This window comes from Corylus avellana, chromosome ca10 (assembly GCF_901000735.1).
Source record: "Corylus avellana chromosome ca10, CavTom2PMs-1.0".
NCBI classification, from domain to species: domain Eukaryota; kingdom Viridiplantae; phylum Streptophyta; class Magnoliopsida; order Fagales; family Betulaceae; genus Corylus; species Corylus avellana.
The window spans coordinates 22,223,781-22,240,337 of NC_081550.1; the positions used below are offsets into that span (position 1 = coordinate 22,223,781).

Genomic DNA, 16,557 nt, shown 5'->3' on the forward strand with positions numbered 1-16,557 from the left:
TTCCAGCCAGATGTTGGGTTCCTGTTTTCTAGTTAATGCTAGTAAGAAGATGGTCACAAATCTAAGCCACAAAGGCCCCCACTTGAGCTCCCATGAAGGTGCTTGCTGCTGCTAAGTCATAAATAGGGCTACCCCCCATTCTGAGGAATTGTGACTCCTTGCTTGAACCTTTGCTTTCATTTCGCAGCCTATACCCTAGAGTGGTACCAATTTGTATTTGCATGTTGGGTGTGAATCATGTCAAAACATGAGCATAAGACTATATAAGTCAAATTTAATCCGACTCATTTAATTAAACAAGTTACACCTTCAACTCTAACCCGCTAATTTCGTGTTGAGTTCTCATATCATATCCAAAATTGCTGGCCCTGCTTAATCCCATGACGTAAGCTTGGGGGTGCAAACCTTACCTATAAGTTATAAATCTCCTACCCTCCCTCAACAGAAGTCTCCCAAAAGCTCCCTAATACCATAAGACTAACAAGACATTTGTCCATAAATTCCAGCCACATCCTTAACGAGATCCGCCTGCTTGTTAATGATTTGCAGAATGGTTCAACTTAACCATAAAGAGCCCATATTATCTCAAGCTATGCATACCCATCAAACAGCAATGCCTATCATGTCTGGGAATCAAAAAAGTAAACCTAATGAAGGATAAGCACAACCACCCTGTTTGTGAGTAAAAATCGTTCAAAGGAGGGTACAGAAGAAATAAAGAAAAGACTCGTTTCCTAAGGGGAGCTGATGCGTCTGTTGCATCTCCACATGAGTTGGGCTCACAAGTTTCCAAAAGATACAAAACTGCTCGGCAAAGAATGTCTCACAGATGACAACAATTACTCTTTTTATTAGAAAGCATTAGCAAGCCCAAGCATAATCAATAATCAATTGAAATAATTATAATAAGTGAAGGTTCAAAATAAATGTATTCTGTGGAAATAAATCTATAACTCCAAAACAAATGTATTCTGTGGAAATAAATCTATAACTCCAATCCTTTTGCTAATGATTTTTAATTCATATTGTTTTCCAGGAGGATGGGATGATACTGACCTCCGCTATAACCTGTAGCCAATTTTTTCACTCGAATGGTTCTAACACTTCGCTCTACTTTGTTATCATATCTCCAATTTCAACAAATGCTTGGATAGAACTTAGATGACATCTTAAAGGCTGTAACGTCTTCGATGACCTGCACAGACTTGTCTGGCGTTTCAGACGCTTTCGTATCAGTGTTGCAACCCCACAGCCGAACTGCGAGTCTCCGACACTTCGGAGATGATTGTTGCAAATACATTTTGTACCAGTTGATAACGTCAATCTTGTGAATGCCTGTGAGTTCCTCTGCTTCCTTCTTTGACAAATCAAATATATATCTGAATATCAATGCTATGAATAGTTAGAACAAGTATAGTCCAGCAAAAAATAGGAAAATGATAAATTATAATACAAAGTCATGATCATCTAACAGCACCTATCTTTGGACAAGGATACTTTCCACATGATTTCCAACTTCCCAAATTTTAAATAGTGCTTCCCAACACCCTCAAATCCCAATAGTATCAAGCACATTGGATTAGTTTGACTACGAAGATATATTAGGGAAAAATATACTTACCTAATTGACACTTTATTTGCAATTTCTACAAAAACTACCATTTGTAATACTTTTACCAATTTCTTGTGGTTGGTACCCTCTATTAGCGTTAAAATGGATAGAAAATGCCCCACATGTGAGCCACGCATGCCAGTTTTAATTTGAAATGCCCAAAATGCCCTGATTTCAGGAGCTTGAATGTCGCAATTATCCTTCAAATAAAAAAAATACAAGGACAAAAAAAACTAAAAAAATAAAGAACGAAAAGAAGTGAGAGATGATGGTGGATGGACCAATCCCTTGGCCCTGACAAGTGATTTGACCACCACCAATATCCCTAAAGGGGTGGCACCGTGGCAAAACCACTCCGCCAGTCGAGTACCCCAAAAAATGAGTTTAGAGGTGGCCGACCCACCCCAACAACCTTAGGGATGGTTTGGCCATCCCTAATATCTCTAAGGGGTTGGCTAAACCTCCTGAGCTAAAAGAATTGCTTGGCCACCCCTAGAAAATGACTTTGGGGTGGCTGAACCACACCCACAAAACTAGGGGGAGGTTTGGTCATCCCCACAAACATGGGTGTTGTTTGATCACCCCATCAACCCCTTATTTTTAAAAAATAAAATAAAATAAAATAAAAAATCCTTTGGTTGAAGGGTAATTTGGAAATTTAAAGTAAGCAATTTGCACTTGTAAGTTACTGTGCAATTTTTTGTCCATTTTTATGCCAAACACTAACGGAGAGTGCCAATTGAAAGGAAATAGTAGTTTGAAGGGTTCAAAAGTCACAAATGGTAATTTGAGAGCTATCTGCAAATGACATGTTAGTTCATGAGAATTAAGCCTATTTTCCCCTATGATTGTCAGCCCGAAACCTGATTTCTCATGACACTCAAATCTTTGGATCTAAAAACCATTAGAAAAGAGATAGCATATGCTAAACCATATCTATTCACATGCAGAGTCAACCAGCAATTTAATTGATATGTCAAGTAACAAGTCTCTTAAGTTGATAAAACAGATCGTATAGGAATCACAATCTGATCAGCCATAACCAATCCACAAAATGATAATAATCATTCAAGAAAAAGTTATGACAACTGGATGGTTTTGATAATCCAACCACTTAAAAGGAAAGCTACAAAAGTTTCATGTAGGCACTTGACAAGGTGAAATTTTCCATACATTCTCATTTCTATGTTAAATCTCACACGCTAATAATTGCTAATTACCATTAGACAGGCCACAAAGCTTATATTAGTACCTTTTATCAACAATTTGATTCCAGAACCGATTGCTTTCATATGTAAGAGATGGATCTTTCTCCATTAGTTTTGCCATTAGGCCACTTCTGTAATTCTCAAAGGAATCGTCATCAAGCTTATCCTGCAATGCAGATATATTTTTAGATACAGACGTCTAGTTCTTTTCTGTTTCTTTTATGGTTAATTTATACATGAAACCAGTGGATCTTGAACCCACAACTGCACCCTCTAACATGTTCTTTTGGGAGGAGGTGACATTTTAGCTAGAGTTTATTGGCTTTTTAAGTACAGAAATTATTAGGCAAGAAATATGAAGCATTTAGGAAATTATTTAGAAAAGGTACTATAATAATCCAACCCTTCAGACAGTTAACAATAAGGAAAATTATTAGGCACTTTTGAGAAATAAAAACTGAAAAAGAAAGCCCGTCAATCAAAGAAACATGGTTGCTACAAAACTGAGTGCATCAACTAGAGTCTGAAAGGCAAGCTCCAAAAGGTTCCAGTCAAAGTCAGTCCCTGGAAGATCGTCCAAACAAGCAAAGATCTCTTATTTTCCTGAGGCCGTTATCATACCTTAACTAGTAAAGAATGACATTGATAAACAAGAATATATCAGTCTTATCAGAATAAGAAATTACTGTGTCTAGAAGATCTATCACTAGAGGCCACTATAATTAATTTTACCGCAGACAGTCCCTCCCTCTCTAATATATATATTATACATACCTTCACAGCAGGACATGCTGGAAGCATACATTTAAGCACGCAATGGTAAAGAAGCTAAGCAGCATTTCGAGGGAATGACCTAAATTGCTTACCAGCAATTCTTCCAGACCATTTATGAAGTTGTCAATTCTCCCTTGCAGATAGATTGGGCTGTATTCAGAAGATTGAACAATGAAACAAAACCCAAAAACACGGTATGTTACTCGTGGGCTACATTCAACAACATAGCCAAGCTGCTCCTTTGTCCTACATTCAAGTATAGTTGAAGAATTATAAAAATATAGCATAAAAAATGTCAATACACGAAGAAACTCAGTTCCATTTTTCAGATTTGTCTCCCAAAAGAAAAATAAAAAAAGAAGAGCATAAAAAGTGGCAAAAGATTGCCTACTGCCTGTTGTTCAGGTCAATTGTTGGTGGGCAGGAAACAATTGTCCTTCCCACACAACCATAAACCAAAAATATGCTACTACTTTCAGCCTATTAAAATCACCTCAGCTGATTGAAAAGTGGTTCTTCCACAATTTCATCAAAAAGGTCCACCAAAGCTTTCAATTTGGTTGATTCCGTCCCAACTTCCTGCTCAATTTGAAAATAAAGCTGCAAAGGCAAAATGGAACCAAAAGGAGAGAAGACCAAAAAAGAAAAGAAAAAAGAAGAGAAGGAACACGTCAGAGGAGATCACTAAAAGATAGAGGACTTGGAGGAGGCGTAGATGTAATACCACAGTATCCAGTGTCAGTTACCTCAAATACAGAGTTTCTATCCAATTTATTCTTCACACTGACATCTCTAATGAGGTTGGCACCAGAAGGAAGATAAATAACATGTTCTTGATACCTCATTTCAACTGGAAGTGGTGGCACAGAGAAGTTAGTTTTAAATAGTTTTGATATGCCAATTGCTTCTTCTTCTAATAGATTGCCATGACAAAGGCCCTCAATGTATAGCTGTAGAAAATGCAGATGAAAATGAATTAATGCCAGAATATGTGTCATACCTAGAGCAAAACTAAGGTGAAAACCAGCGCATTAATCAACTACATAAACTTATTGCAATTATTGTCAAGGTCTATTCTACTAGTGGAAGGGCAATATCGAGAATCAAGAACCCAATATATAAACAGAAATATATTTTATGCACCTGGGAACGCAGCTCAGGGATAAACGCCTTCAAATCAGCAAGAGACAAGTCATTTAGAAAGCACAGCTTCTCATCAACATCATAGAAACTCTTGCACAGCACTTGCAATCTTAAGTATGATGAATGACTTAGAGGCTTCATGTTGGTGTTTCTTAAAGTTCTTTTCATATCTTCTTTGATAACCTGTTAAACCCCACTTCAGTTGTTCACAGATGAGACAAACCAGCAAAAATCCAAGCCAAACATAAAATCAGACATACCGCAGAAAAGAAACACAAAGCTACACCTATATGTACCTTAAAACGATCATCGGTTGGCAAAAAAGATTTGGCTACTGCCAAAACCTTAGATAAGAGAACTGGAAGCTTATCATTGAATCCATAGACCTTCAGTTCTAGCTTATCACTGAAAAAAGATACGGAAGTTTCTAACTTGGCAATACTGGCCTGCAGAAATGGAATGAAGGTTCCAGTCATATTCAGACCTAAATGCCACACATTTGAAAACAATTGTGCTGTGAGAAATGAGGTTATTAACTGAACAAGAACAGAATGACGTTCATTGATGACAAAAAAAAGGTATTTCAGTAAATCAAAGAGGACCATCTATATAATAGTGCTTTCAAAGAGGACCATCCATATAATAGTACCTTTTTCAGAATGGCTTCTGAAAAAGGTACTATATAATAGTGCTTAGAACCAAAACAGAAAAATAATGTGGTGCTACTATTGGATGGTAAACAAAATTTAAGACATAATAATTGATAAAACAAACATACAGTGATCAAAATTTGTTCAAAAAGAAGTTTCTTTGAACCTATAAAAAAAAAAAAAAAAAACACAACAACAAATACTGTGGAGAAAACATAACCCACTCTTGAACACAAATCTACAATATCCCAATCAACAGAAGATAATGGCTTGTTTGGCAAAATTTGAGAAACTCTTCTCAATTTTCAAACACTAAAACAGCTCTCAAACAACAGTCATCCAAATGGGTTGTCAGATGTGACCCCCACCCCGCCGCTAACTTTCTAAAACAAACCACCAAACACTTTCAAAAAAATAAAACACAAAACACTTTTTAAATAACTTCCCACACCATGTTTTGAAAACACATGCTTATTTTTTCAAGTGTGGAGACTACCTTGTTACAATTTTTTTTTTTTTTTTTTTTTAAGAGGTGGAGCTTGGAGTGGCGGCCTCTCAACAAAACACTTTTCACAAAAGCGAAATGCTACACTCTCACTCCTACACTCTCAAGTGTATACTCTCTGATGTGGCACTTAAAAATCATCATTAGATCAAAAATCAAATAATGATACATCCAAAATCTAATGGTGATATTTAGTGCCTCGTCAAAAAGTGTGCACTTAAGAGTGTGTGTAGCATTTCTCTTAATAAAATACTTCTCAAAAAATAAAAAAACAAAACACTTTTTAATTAACTCCCCACACCATATTTTGAAAGAACATGTTCATTTTTCAGGTGTGGAGGTTGCTTTGTTACATATAAAACAAATAAAAAAAGTGAAGGTTGGTGTGGCAGCCACCAATTATGACGTCTGCCCAGTGTTGAAAGGTCAAGAAAGTTGAGGAACTAATAACAAGAGAGCCCATGTCTAAAGCCCCGGTGAACAACCAAGTCTTTGACCAGGGAAAAGGAGAAGTCTCACTACCACTGGCAGGCCAGTCGGGCCGTGAGCACGGGTCTAGCGGCAGCCACCCTTGGAGGCTAGCTCCAGCAGGTCTAATTTATTTATTTTTTGACATTTTTTGTTTCTTTGACATTTTAAAAACACTTCTCAGTTTTTTTTGCTATTCAGAAACGCTTCTTAGTTCACCAAACAAATTCTCTTCTATGGACCCCACAAGTAATACCTTTTCAAATGTGGCCCCCGCCAAAACACTTTTCAATGTTCACATTTTCAAAAACCAAAAAACTTTTAAAAAACTTTACCAAATAGATCCATCATCTTTGGATAAGTGTCCACTGCTTTCCAGTCCATGCAGTGAGCCACTAGAGTAATCAGCTCTACAATAGGGAAGTTGCAGAACAGACAGATTAAAGCTTAATAAAATGCATTAGTTCGTCTGTGAAACAAATGAGTCATTGATCAGCACACAGTGTCATTACTTTTAAAAGATAACTAACTGACCTGATAGATGATCTCATTCAATTCATCTTTAAGAAGGAGAATAAATAATTCTGTCAAGAGACATCTCTTTGCATTATCGTATCCCCCCTTCAAATTTATGCGGAAGTATGTATTTGCACGAGGTAGTTTGAAAGTATTATCGAACTTGTACCAGAACTTCATTAGTGGTTCATCAAGTATGCACCTCGGAGAAGATGCATTTGCAGGACCATTACATGCACTATTAGCACGAATTGAAAAATCACGTGGAATGAACTCATTCTTCGCAGGCAGATGCAATAAAGAATCAATTTCTGGAGGATTCCTCCACAAATCCATTAAAGATGGAGAAATGTCTTCCTCGGTGTAATGTGAACCAAACCATGGCTCACATTGGGAATCTGGAACAGTTGGAGAATAAAATGTTATGGAGCTCAATCATTTTTATAAAAATATAACTTCCAGCATTAACTATTAGGATAAAATGTATAATTCACTATAACAAAACCAGTAGTTTGACAGTAACTGTAGAAGTGCACAACTAAGATATAAAACAGTGGAAGAGATAGAGAAGTGTGAAATATTCTCATTCACCCAATAAAAAAAATAAAAAATAAAAAATAAAGAGAAAACATAGTGAAGAACAAAAAACACTAAATGAGACTTATCACCCTCACAATTATATATCTCATAAAAGGAAAATTGAAGTTCACAATACAGTAAAATATACTAAGAATGAGAAGTGGATCTAAAAGATTTACCTTGTGAATTAAAGGACTTTGATATTACATCAACCCTCATGTTTTCTGGTGTGAAGAAACCAAGAACATATTTTATCATTTCCTCATCCCATATCTTGTATACATAATCCCCATAAATAACATGCTCTGCTGGATAAAAAAGCAAATTCTCTGCATTTAAAAGAAAAGCAATATTGAGAAAAGGAAACCACCACAGGCCAATGGAAAATGAAATAAACCATCACTTCTGAAGAGAACAAGTACACCAACATAAAGCAGTGACAATGATTTGAGAAACTAGCCACATCTCATTTAAAGATCCAACACACAATAAAGAGCCAGATTCAAGTAAAACAAACAAAATAAACACCTGCAAGCTCTGCAGCGTAATCATCCTGAGGTTGCTCCTCTGCAAATCTAAATTCCATGTTCCCAATATCCTGGAGTTCCTTAAATATCCATTCTTGCGGAGCAGTTTGACGTAACAATGTAAGGTACTGATATATAAAGCCAATGATTTCGAATGTCTGCACAAATTTTGGATCAGAAGATATCCTTAGCACTGAATGATGCTTTCAACAAGCTCACAAGTGCACCACATTTTAGTAAGTTTATGATTCATCACATTTCTAAAAAATGCCTCTAGGAAAGCAAAGCCAAATCTGAAGTTGATTTCCAAGATCAAGAGGACCGTCTCACTAGATAGAAGAACTCGCATAAGGGGTCATAAATGTTATTCTTCTACAAAAAGCAATCTTAAGAAGATAAAAGCAGTACCTTTTCCAAGCCAGAGTCAGTGAGGTGTATGGACATAGCAAAGACGTAGGCTACAGATGATCGGTGCATTCCTTCATCCCCAACACCAGCAGATAGAGATGTTGCCCAACCTCTTGCCTTCAGAAAGGAATGCAAGCTTCCTCTGCCCTCTAAAAAGGTCACGAAATGTGCTCAGAATTAAAACTGAAGCTAAAAAACATGTGGCTGGCAATAATTGTTCTTTTTAAAATATTTCATCAATTCATGGTGCTGTGCAAGTGAGAATGGTATGAAAATATTTTCTTTGTCCAGCTTTAATTGATGTGAGAATGGTGATTAACCGCAACAAAGTTCTATTAAAATATTTCCTTAACATTTTATAAATAAATCAAATTTTCTTTTACAGATAGTAACCAGTAATTCACCACGCTTGCAATTGTTTTCTATGACATGTATTCAGAAGCTTCATATATCTAAAAGAAACCACAAATTAGGCAAGCTTCTTTCACCTAAGAAGAAGACAAAGGTATAATCAAATTAATGAAAAAGGAGTTCCATTATAATCAAATGAATGAAAAAACTGCAGAGGTCTAACAATAATCAAACAAAGCATCAAGCACAATAAGCATTCCCATATTTCACTCAATTCATATATACTTTTATGCATGTGCACATGTTATGTGTATCCGTGTATGTACAATCACTTTGTTTAAATGCGACCATCTAAGATAAGCCACAATGTATATCTTACCATGTCCGAGGAGATGTGCTAAATAGTCTTCTGGTTTCTTCAAATAGTCTCGACGAAGACATGGCAGTGTCCATGTTAAGTCGAGCATATGAACATCTTTGACAGCTTCTAACCTATAAAGTTTACCAGCTTTCCAGATAGAACCTTCCGCCTTAAACTCCAGATTCACTTGAGGGCCTTTTTTCACATCACCAAACAATTCCTTAACCCAACTCTCGAGTACATCCAGAGACTCTGCAGCATGACAATGTAATACTAGTAACATTAGTAAAGAAAAAGATTTACACCTGAAAACATTTCTAATCAATTCCCTCCATGAATTTTACTTGTATCTTCAACATGTATCATTAAAATAAACTATTTGCACTAGCATCCCACATACACACTAAACAAGGAATCGATAAATTTATCACAGCAAACAAAACCCCAGGAAGTGCCTTAATTCCCCTTTTTCTAAGAGGTCCATGGTTTCAAGCATTAGAACTGCAGATGAAATATAAATTTATGCCCCAAGAGAACATCTCAAAATGAATGTGTTTGCTGCTTGGGGTCAAAATTGGTCTGAATAGTGATCAGAAATTGTGAAAGTGGACCCAAACAATTACACAGGCTAATTGGAGGGGAAATTGCTTTACTGAGCGGAGGTTAATAACACACAACCACTGGCCTCATGACTCCCACTCTTCACCCCTGACCAAGACTATCTCCACGAAAGACATGTATCCCTCCCAATACAAACAAGTTACAACTTGGCAATGCAACATCCAGGACCAACCAACATTGGCATCATACAACCACCAGCACCACCGAAAAGTCGATTGACCACTGCCATCATTACCATCAATTTCTCCACCATAACATTATCACCAAAACACTGCCATCACCACCTCTCCACTGCCAGACTACCATACATCTGCCACTTCCATGGAATCTAATATCATTTAAAAAGGAGAAAAACCTTACTTCCAGTGAAGTTTAATTCAGTTACATTATTATTCCTTGTACCTATTTCAGTCCAAGCACAACCTAAACTGTACAATATACAACATACAGTATCTGGAGAATCAGAAAAGAAAACTCTACCTCCACCAATGACAACAAGCTTCATTAATCCACCATAGTAGTAATCTGTGTACAATTTCAATATTTGTTCCCGCAAATTGATCCCTTTTTCCATAGCATCAACCAGGCTCTTCTTATTGCCTGCAACCAAGCACAGAAAAAGATACTTACAAAAAGAAAAGGGTCTTATCTCACACAAACTGACAAAATCTTAGATGCACAGAGGAAAACATAACAGATTCAAGTTTACCCCAAAAGAAACTGTTAAAAGGGTGACCAGATGCAGATGTATGACATTGAAGTTGTTGAAGGCGGCATGCGTCATTTTGCTGAACCTGGTTGAATTCTATTTCCATTTTATATTATATTAGGGTACACACCATCAGCAATAAGAAATATATGTTAACAGCACAGCTGTAAGGAAGCAAAAATCAATCTCCTTTTGAAAAGGAAAAAAATGAACTGGATTTACTCAGACAAGAATGGGACGCACCTGAATCTACAGCAAGTACCTCTCTCTCCATGGCTTCAATTTTCACTAGAGGTGAAACAAAAAACTGAGAAAATCTGATAAAACCAAAAAACCAACATAATTATTAATACACCTCACTGATTTTGAAATGCAGTATATTGGAAAATATATTAACAAACAATTATATAAATAACTTGGCCAACACAACTAGAATTTCAGGCAGCATACGACAAGACACTGTGTCATTGGCAATCCATATTGCAATAGCAACAAATAACTTGGCCAATGCAACTAGAATTTGAGGCAGCATACGACAAGACACTATGTCATTGGCAATCCATATTGCAATAGCAACAAAATACAGGAAAACAAAGTAGCATATATATTACATTACACATCACTGAGAATTTTTTGGTGAGCATTTATATAGTTTAAAAATCAGGGACATGATTATGATGATGACGATGTTAGACATTATCACACTTTTGCATTCATTGATCTTATAAGCCTCCAGTAACAACATTCTCTTACACTGTTTGCCGTTGCAAATATACGCATCTTAAACAAAGAAGTTTTCTTTCAAAAAGAACTGCACTTCCTCCAGTTAATGCCATAACTGTACTTGCAGCATATGCAAATTGATATTTTCAAAGTTATAGACACTGGTGGCAATCATCAAGATGAACAAGATCTACTACCAAAGTGAAAAGAATGAAGGAAACCGCAACCTTGCTTGATCAACCAAAAAAAGAAAATGACTACACTTATGAATACCAAAATAAGCATCTACCGTTTCAAAGCACCCTTGAGAAACTCTCGTTTAACTTCAAAATGGTAGCAGGTATGCTCGGTTTCTGTGTATGCATTTGAAGAGCCTCCATGCTTGGACAAGTAACTATCATACTAGCAACAACAAAAAAAAAAGAGTCAAACTGGTTGACCAAACTACCATTACTATATCACACACAACCAATCTCTGTTTGTATTTTTTTCTTTTTCTAAGCGATCTCTGTTTTAAATTGAAAATAATCAACAATAGCTAAAACATGCATAAGAATTATGACCAAGTAAAAAAATCTAATGTAAGGATGATCTAGAAACAACTAATGCACTGGGATCAAGGTGTAAACTCTCAAACAAAAAATCAAATAAAGCATTTTATATTGGTTCAGGGGCCTCCATGCACATAATGTGAGGTTGCCATCCAGAAAATGAAAAACTCAAATCATCCAAAATTACCATTCCCTGTGGCACCCAAAATTTGTCCCACACACAATCAAAAGCATAAAATGGTGACTTTCCAAATAAGAATCAAAAGAAATTTCACCCCATGATTTCTTTTTCTATCAAAACAAGTGTTCTAATGATATAAATTTCGCAAACAGACCTCATTTTCATCTGGAAATTCATTACTTCCCATGAAAAGCATGTGTTCTGCAAAATATAGAATTTGTAAGTAATGTCAACTACAGAATTGCTGATAGAAAATTGAAGCAAAAAAAAAAACAAAGAAATTGTCTGCTCTGTCTCTTGGACGAGAAAAATTACAAATAGGAAAGTTACAAATAAATAAAAATGATGTCTTTTCAAGAAGAAACATCAAGTGAAAATTGGAAAACCACAAATAATTGGTCAAATCAAGATATATACAGTACATTACAAGACAGTGGAAATTAAATATCAGTTAAACAAGTTCGATGTTGGGCTTCAGGGCTTGTTTAGTGAAACTACTATTTCCAGTTGAATAGCATAATGGCATTGCAAAATTTTTTGTTATCATGAATTCCTTGTTATCTTTTCTCTTTCTAATTAAGTGTTTTCTCATGTATAATTTCTATGTACCTAGGGGTGCCATATGCCTTTTATAATATCTCGATAACTTACTAAAAAAAACTATTGAGGATGTCAGCTTTCAACATCAAAGATGCAATCAAGCTAACCAAATCATTCACAGAGATTTTGTAGCTAATTGATTATAGTTTTTTTTTTCCAGTGCCAAAAGAAAAAGAAACGTGAAAGAAGGACAAGTTTGTATGTTGAAACATGATAAATAATCAAACCTAGAAAATGCGCAAGCCCCTGTGCCTCAAAAGGATCAGAGAAGCTGCCCATTCCTACACACATTGCTGCCGCTGCCTGCAACAATAAACATACAATTCCAGTTAACATATCAAATTCAAGGCTGGTAATTGAAGAGGACTAATTAAAGAATCAGGACGGAAAATGCAACGCTCTAGTACACACAAGAAATGCCAGTTAACATCATGTTCACAAAGGGTAAATCAAACTGTATCTTCAAATAAAAATTGGCACAAATGTACAAGTTATTTGATTCAGAATTAACCCAAATCAAGACAATAATAAACTTGGAAGCAAACGACAGTCCCACCAATCTCAAATTTGTGATAGACAAATTTTCAGAACCTTTACAACATTTTCTGTGGCCACCAAGCGGGAATATGATTTTCAATAAGAGCAGAAATGTAAAAGTGAGTATAGCAGACTGTAAGTTCCATCATTTTCTACCCTTTCCTTATCATTCCTTAGCAACCATACGGTGAATTTATAACTTTCTGTAAGTGGGTTGTGCACAAGGATCCCAAATATTAGCTGGGTATTGCAGATTCGAATGTGGAAAAACAAAGACTAACCTTCTTAGTCTGAGAAGAAGCACCTTTCTTTCCTTTGCCTTCAACTTCATGGTCCTCCCCTTCACCTTCCTCGTCTTCTTCATCTTCTTCACTCTCCTCTTCTTCTTCACTGTCCTCGTCCTCTCCTTCGCTATCTTCACCATCCACATTGCATTCCTCTTCTACTTGTTCACCATTCTCAAGGGTCTTAGGAGGCCCATCTGGGTAAATCTCGGGGTCGTGAACCAGCAAGGCCCGGAGCCCATTCTCGAGCTCGATGAGCCTGTACAGCCGCCTATCGTTGGGAGACTTGATCACCATATCGTCCGAAGACAAAGTGCAGCGAGCAGAACCCATTTGCCGTTTGTTTGATGGAAGAAGAAGAGGGAGAGAGCGAAACGTACAGAGTCTGCTACGTATCGCTAAACTTCTTAGAACTCGGAAGACACCTTTTATAGCAAAAGGCAGTGCGTAGAAGGGTTTTGATGGAATAATAGTAAGTTTCAAGGTGGCTTTTAGAGGCCGTAAAGCTTGTCCATCACGGCGATGCCCCTGGTGCGGAAATTGCAGGATCATATCCCCCTATCAAAGTGCCGTATATCCATGTGGCACCTCTATCGTCTATTCAGGGTCCGTTTGGGAGTGCAATGTTAATAAGTGCGATTTTAAAAATTGTGTTTTTAAAAATTACGTTTTTAAAATTCTTACTTTTTAAAATCGCACAGGCGTTTGGTAAAACATGCTAAAAAATATTTTTTTTATCAATTGAGTGTTTGAATAACACTAGTATATAATTGCGGTTTCATGACCAAATTACCAATAAAGACATTTTTTTATAATAGTAAAATAACTAACATTGTATATAATAAAAAATACAAAAACAATCCATCAAATTAAACTAATAATATTTATCAAATTTAACTGTTACATAATTCACCAATAATTTAAATCAGTACTTGATAATTGCTTATTACCCATTAAAAATATATATAAAAAAAAAATTATCACTGTTTATTACCCATTAAAAATATATATATATATATAAAATATCACCAACTGTTACAGTGCAATATCCATTAAAAAATAAAAATAAAAATCCATCACAAATTGTTACTGTACAGTACCTTTATAAAAAAAAAAAAAAAGAAAAAAAAAAAGAGAAGCTATAAAAAATCGTCACTGTGCACATCACTATGCAGTGCACAGTGACCTGAGAAAAATCATCATCTTTGTCACTATACAATTTTTTTTTTTAAAGAAAAAGCCTCACACGGTTACTGTACACGCACTATCACATTATTTTGCGTGTACAGTGATCTATCACTGCATACTATGTTGGATTGTAGATCATTATGCATGTATGGTAATCTAAATAAAATTTTAAAAAACAAAAAAAAAAAAATCACAACTTTACTATGTAGAAATGGTTGAAGAATATAAACGCAAAAAAACATAATAATCATACAAACCACATAAAATAACACCGAACACCAAATAGTAGAAAGTTTTACAAAAGCAAAAGAGTTATATGGAGAGAAAGAAAATATTAAGGTGAGATTATTACCTGGTAGAGGGGCAGAGAGATGGACAACAACGACACACACTGTTACAGGACGGAGAAAGGATGAACGAGACAGAGAGGATGAAGAAAAAAAAGAGAAAAGAAGGGTTTTAATATATTTTAGGGGGTATTCTTGGTATTTTTTTCATTCCCGCTCAATAAAATGTAACTATTGCGCCAAATATATTTTTAATAGAAATCGTGATTTTGTTTTAAATTCGCACTTTTTCAAATAAGCACCCTCTAATCAGCTTATGAAAATCGCAGATTTTTTTGCGATTTTAAAATTTGCGTTTTTAAAACCGCAATCCCAAACACTCTAAAATTGCGATTTGGTTTAAAATCGCATATTATTTTTTAAAAAACGCACTCTCAAACACACCCTCAATGTGTAGCACCTTCAAAGCTTTGTTTGGCAACAAATTTTAGAGTGTGTATGTTATGTTATTTTATTTTATTTTTTAAGAAAAATATTTTAATTTGACATTTATGGCAAGCATTTAGCAATATTATGTTTTTTTGGACAAGCTTTGCCCTCATTTAAAATTCTTCTATTCTCTTTTACTCTTAGGATAAATGCAACGGGTTGTACTGATTTGCAATAAACTTTTTGTGATATAAAAATTTGATGAAAACTCAGAGTCTGCTTGAAATTGTGTTTGCGAAATAGAAGTTTTATGAAAATAATTATAAATATATATATACAAATTATTAAAAAAATTAGAAAAATGATTTGGCTGCCCCTCATTTGATCAAAAACAAAACTTGAGAGTGGGTGGAAAAAAAACTGTTGATGGTGGTCATGTTAGGATTAAGAAATCTAACATGTTTAGCCAAACGGGTGGTATCAAGGGTTGATCCTTAACATTTTAGCTGGGTTAAGCAGGTTAACTCAAACTCGGCCTGCCAGCTTGGATTGTCAACTCATCCTTTACAACAAACTTTATGTCATATAAAAATGTTATGAGAGCTCCGTGTAGTATGAAAAAAAATAACAAATAAGTCTATGTACCAAACTTTTACCAAATGCCATATTAACATCAATCAAATTATGATACGACACATGTCATAATTTAATTGGTGTTGGTGTAACATTTGACGGAAGTTAAATGCATTAACCTATTTGTTATAATATTATTTTTGCATACTGCATAAAACTCTCATATTACAATGAGAGTTTATTCAATTTGGTTCAATACTTTTTAAGCGAAGACACAATTTTTTATTTTTAACAAGTAAAACGGAATTTCCTCACGAGAAATGTTAGGTTTTCAAAATTAACTTTTTAAATAAATTTGATTCAAAATTAATGTGTCAGTTTATTATTTTAGCAAATAAAGGCATAAAGTGACAATATCGTAACATTTTTTTTAATGAATATTGAAAAACCCAACATTTCTCTTACCTCTTATCCAATAGATCACAAGAGCTTATTTATGAGAAAAATAAATATATTATTCACACCAATTTTATCACATTCACTACATGCAAGATGATGGAGTATGAATTGAATGACAGCTTAAGAAAATAAATTTTTATTTAGAGAAATCATAAAGGCACAATTGTGACACAAATTTTCTTTTATGTGGTCATTTTAAAAAAAAAAAATTCTTAAGCCATAATATCATAGGTTTTCCCCATTTTTTTTTTATATATAAAAAAATGGTATTTTTCTTCATAATAATTTTTTAAAAAATGATCATTTTTATGAA

General features: G+C 35.0%; 1 protein-coding gene across 1 annotated transcript; it reads right to left on the reverse strand.

Annotated features, from left to right (window-relative positions):
- Positions 1-829: 829 nt before the first annotated feature.
- LOC132164704 (nardilysin-like) lies at positions 830-13,860 on the reverse strand. The gene is made up of 19 exons (XM_059575255.1): positions 13,306-13,860; positions 12,715-12,790; positions 12,042-12,088; positions 11,445-11,557; positions 10,676-10,749; positions 10,433-10,528; positions 10,204-10,323; positions 9,121-9,354; positions 8,391-8,539; positions 7,984-8,140; positions 7,635-7,784; positions 6,895-7,274; positions 5,034-5,183; positions 4,738-4,920; positions 4,341-4,544; positions 4,088-4,194; positions 3,687-3,840; positions 2,865-2,986; positions 830-1,379 (listed from the first exon to the last, which is right to left on the reverse strand). Exons 1-19 carry the CDS (start codon positions 13,858-13,860, stop codon positions 1,136-1,138), a joined length of 3,315 nt encoding a protein of 1,104 aa, XP_059431238.1. The 3' UTR covers positions 830-1,135.
- Positions 13,861-16,557: the final 2,697 nt, after the last annotated feature.

Bases quoted from the DNA above. Each gene is read 5' to 3' on its own strand.
- LOC132164704 (XM_059575255.1), bottom strand. From the start codon at position 13,860: ATGATCCTGCAATTTCCGCACCAGGGGCATCGCCGTGATGGACAAGCT. The intron at 10,529-10,675 runs GTGCGTCCCATT...AAATGGAAATAG, and splicing joins GGTACTTGCTGTAGATTCAG to AATTCAACCAGGTTCAGCAA. The intron at 1,380-2,864 runs GTACTAATATAA...ATTGATATTCAG, and splicing joins AATCAAATTGTTGATAAAAG to ATATATATTTGATTTGTCAA.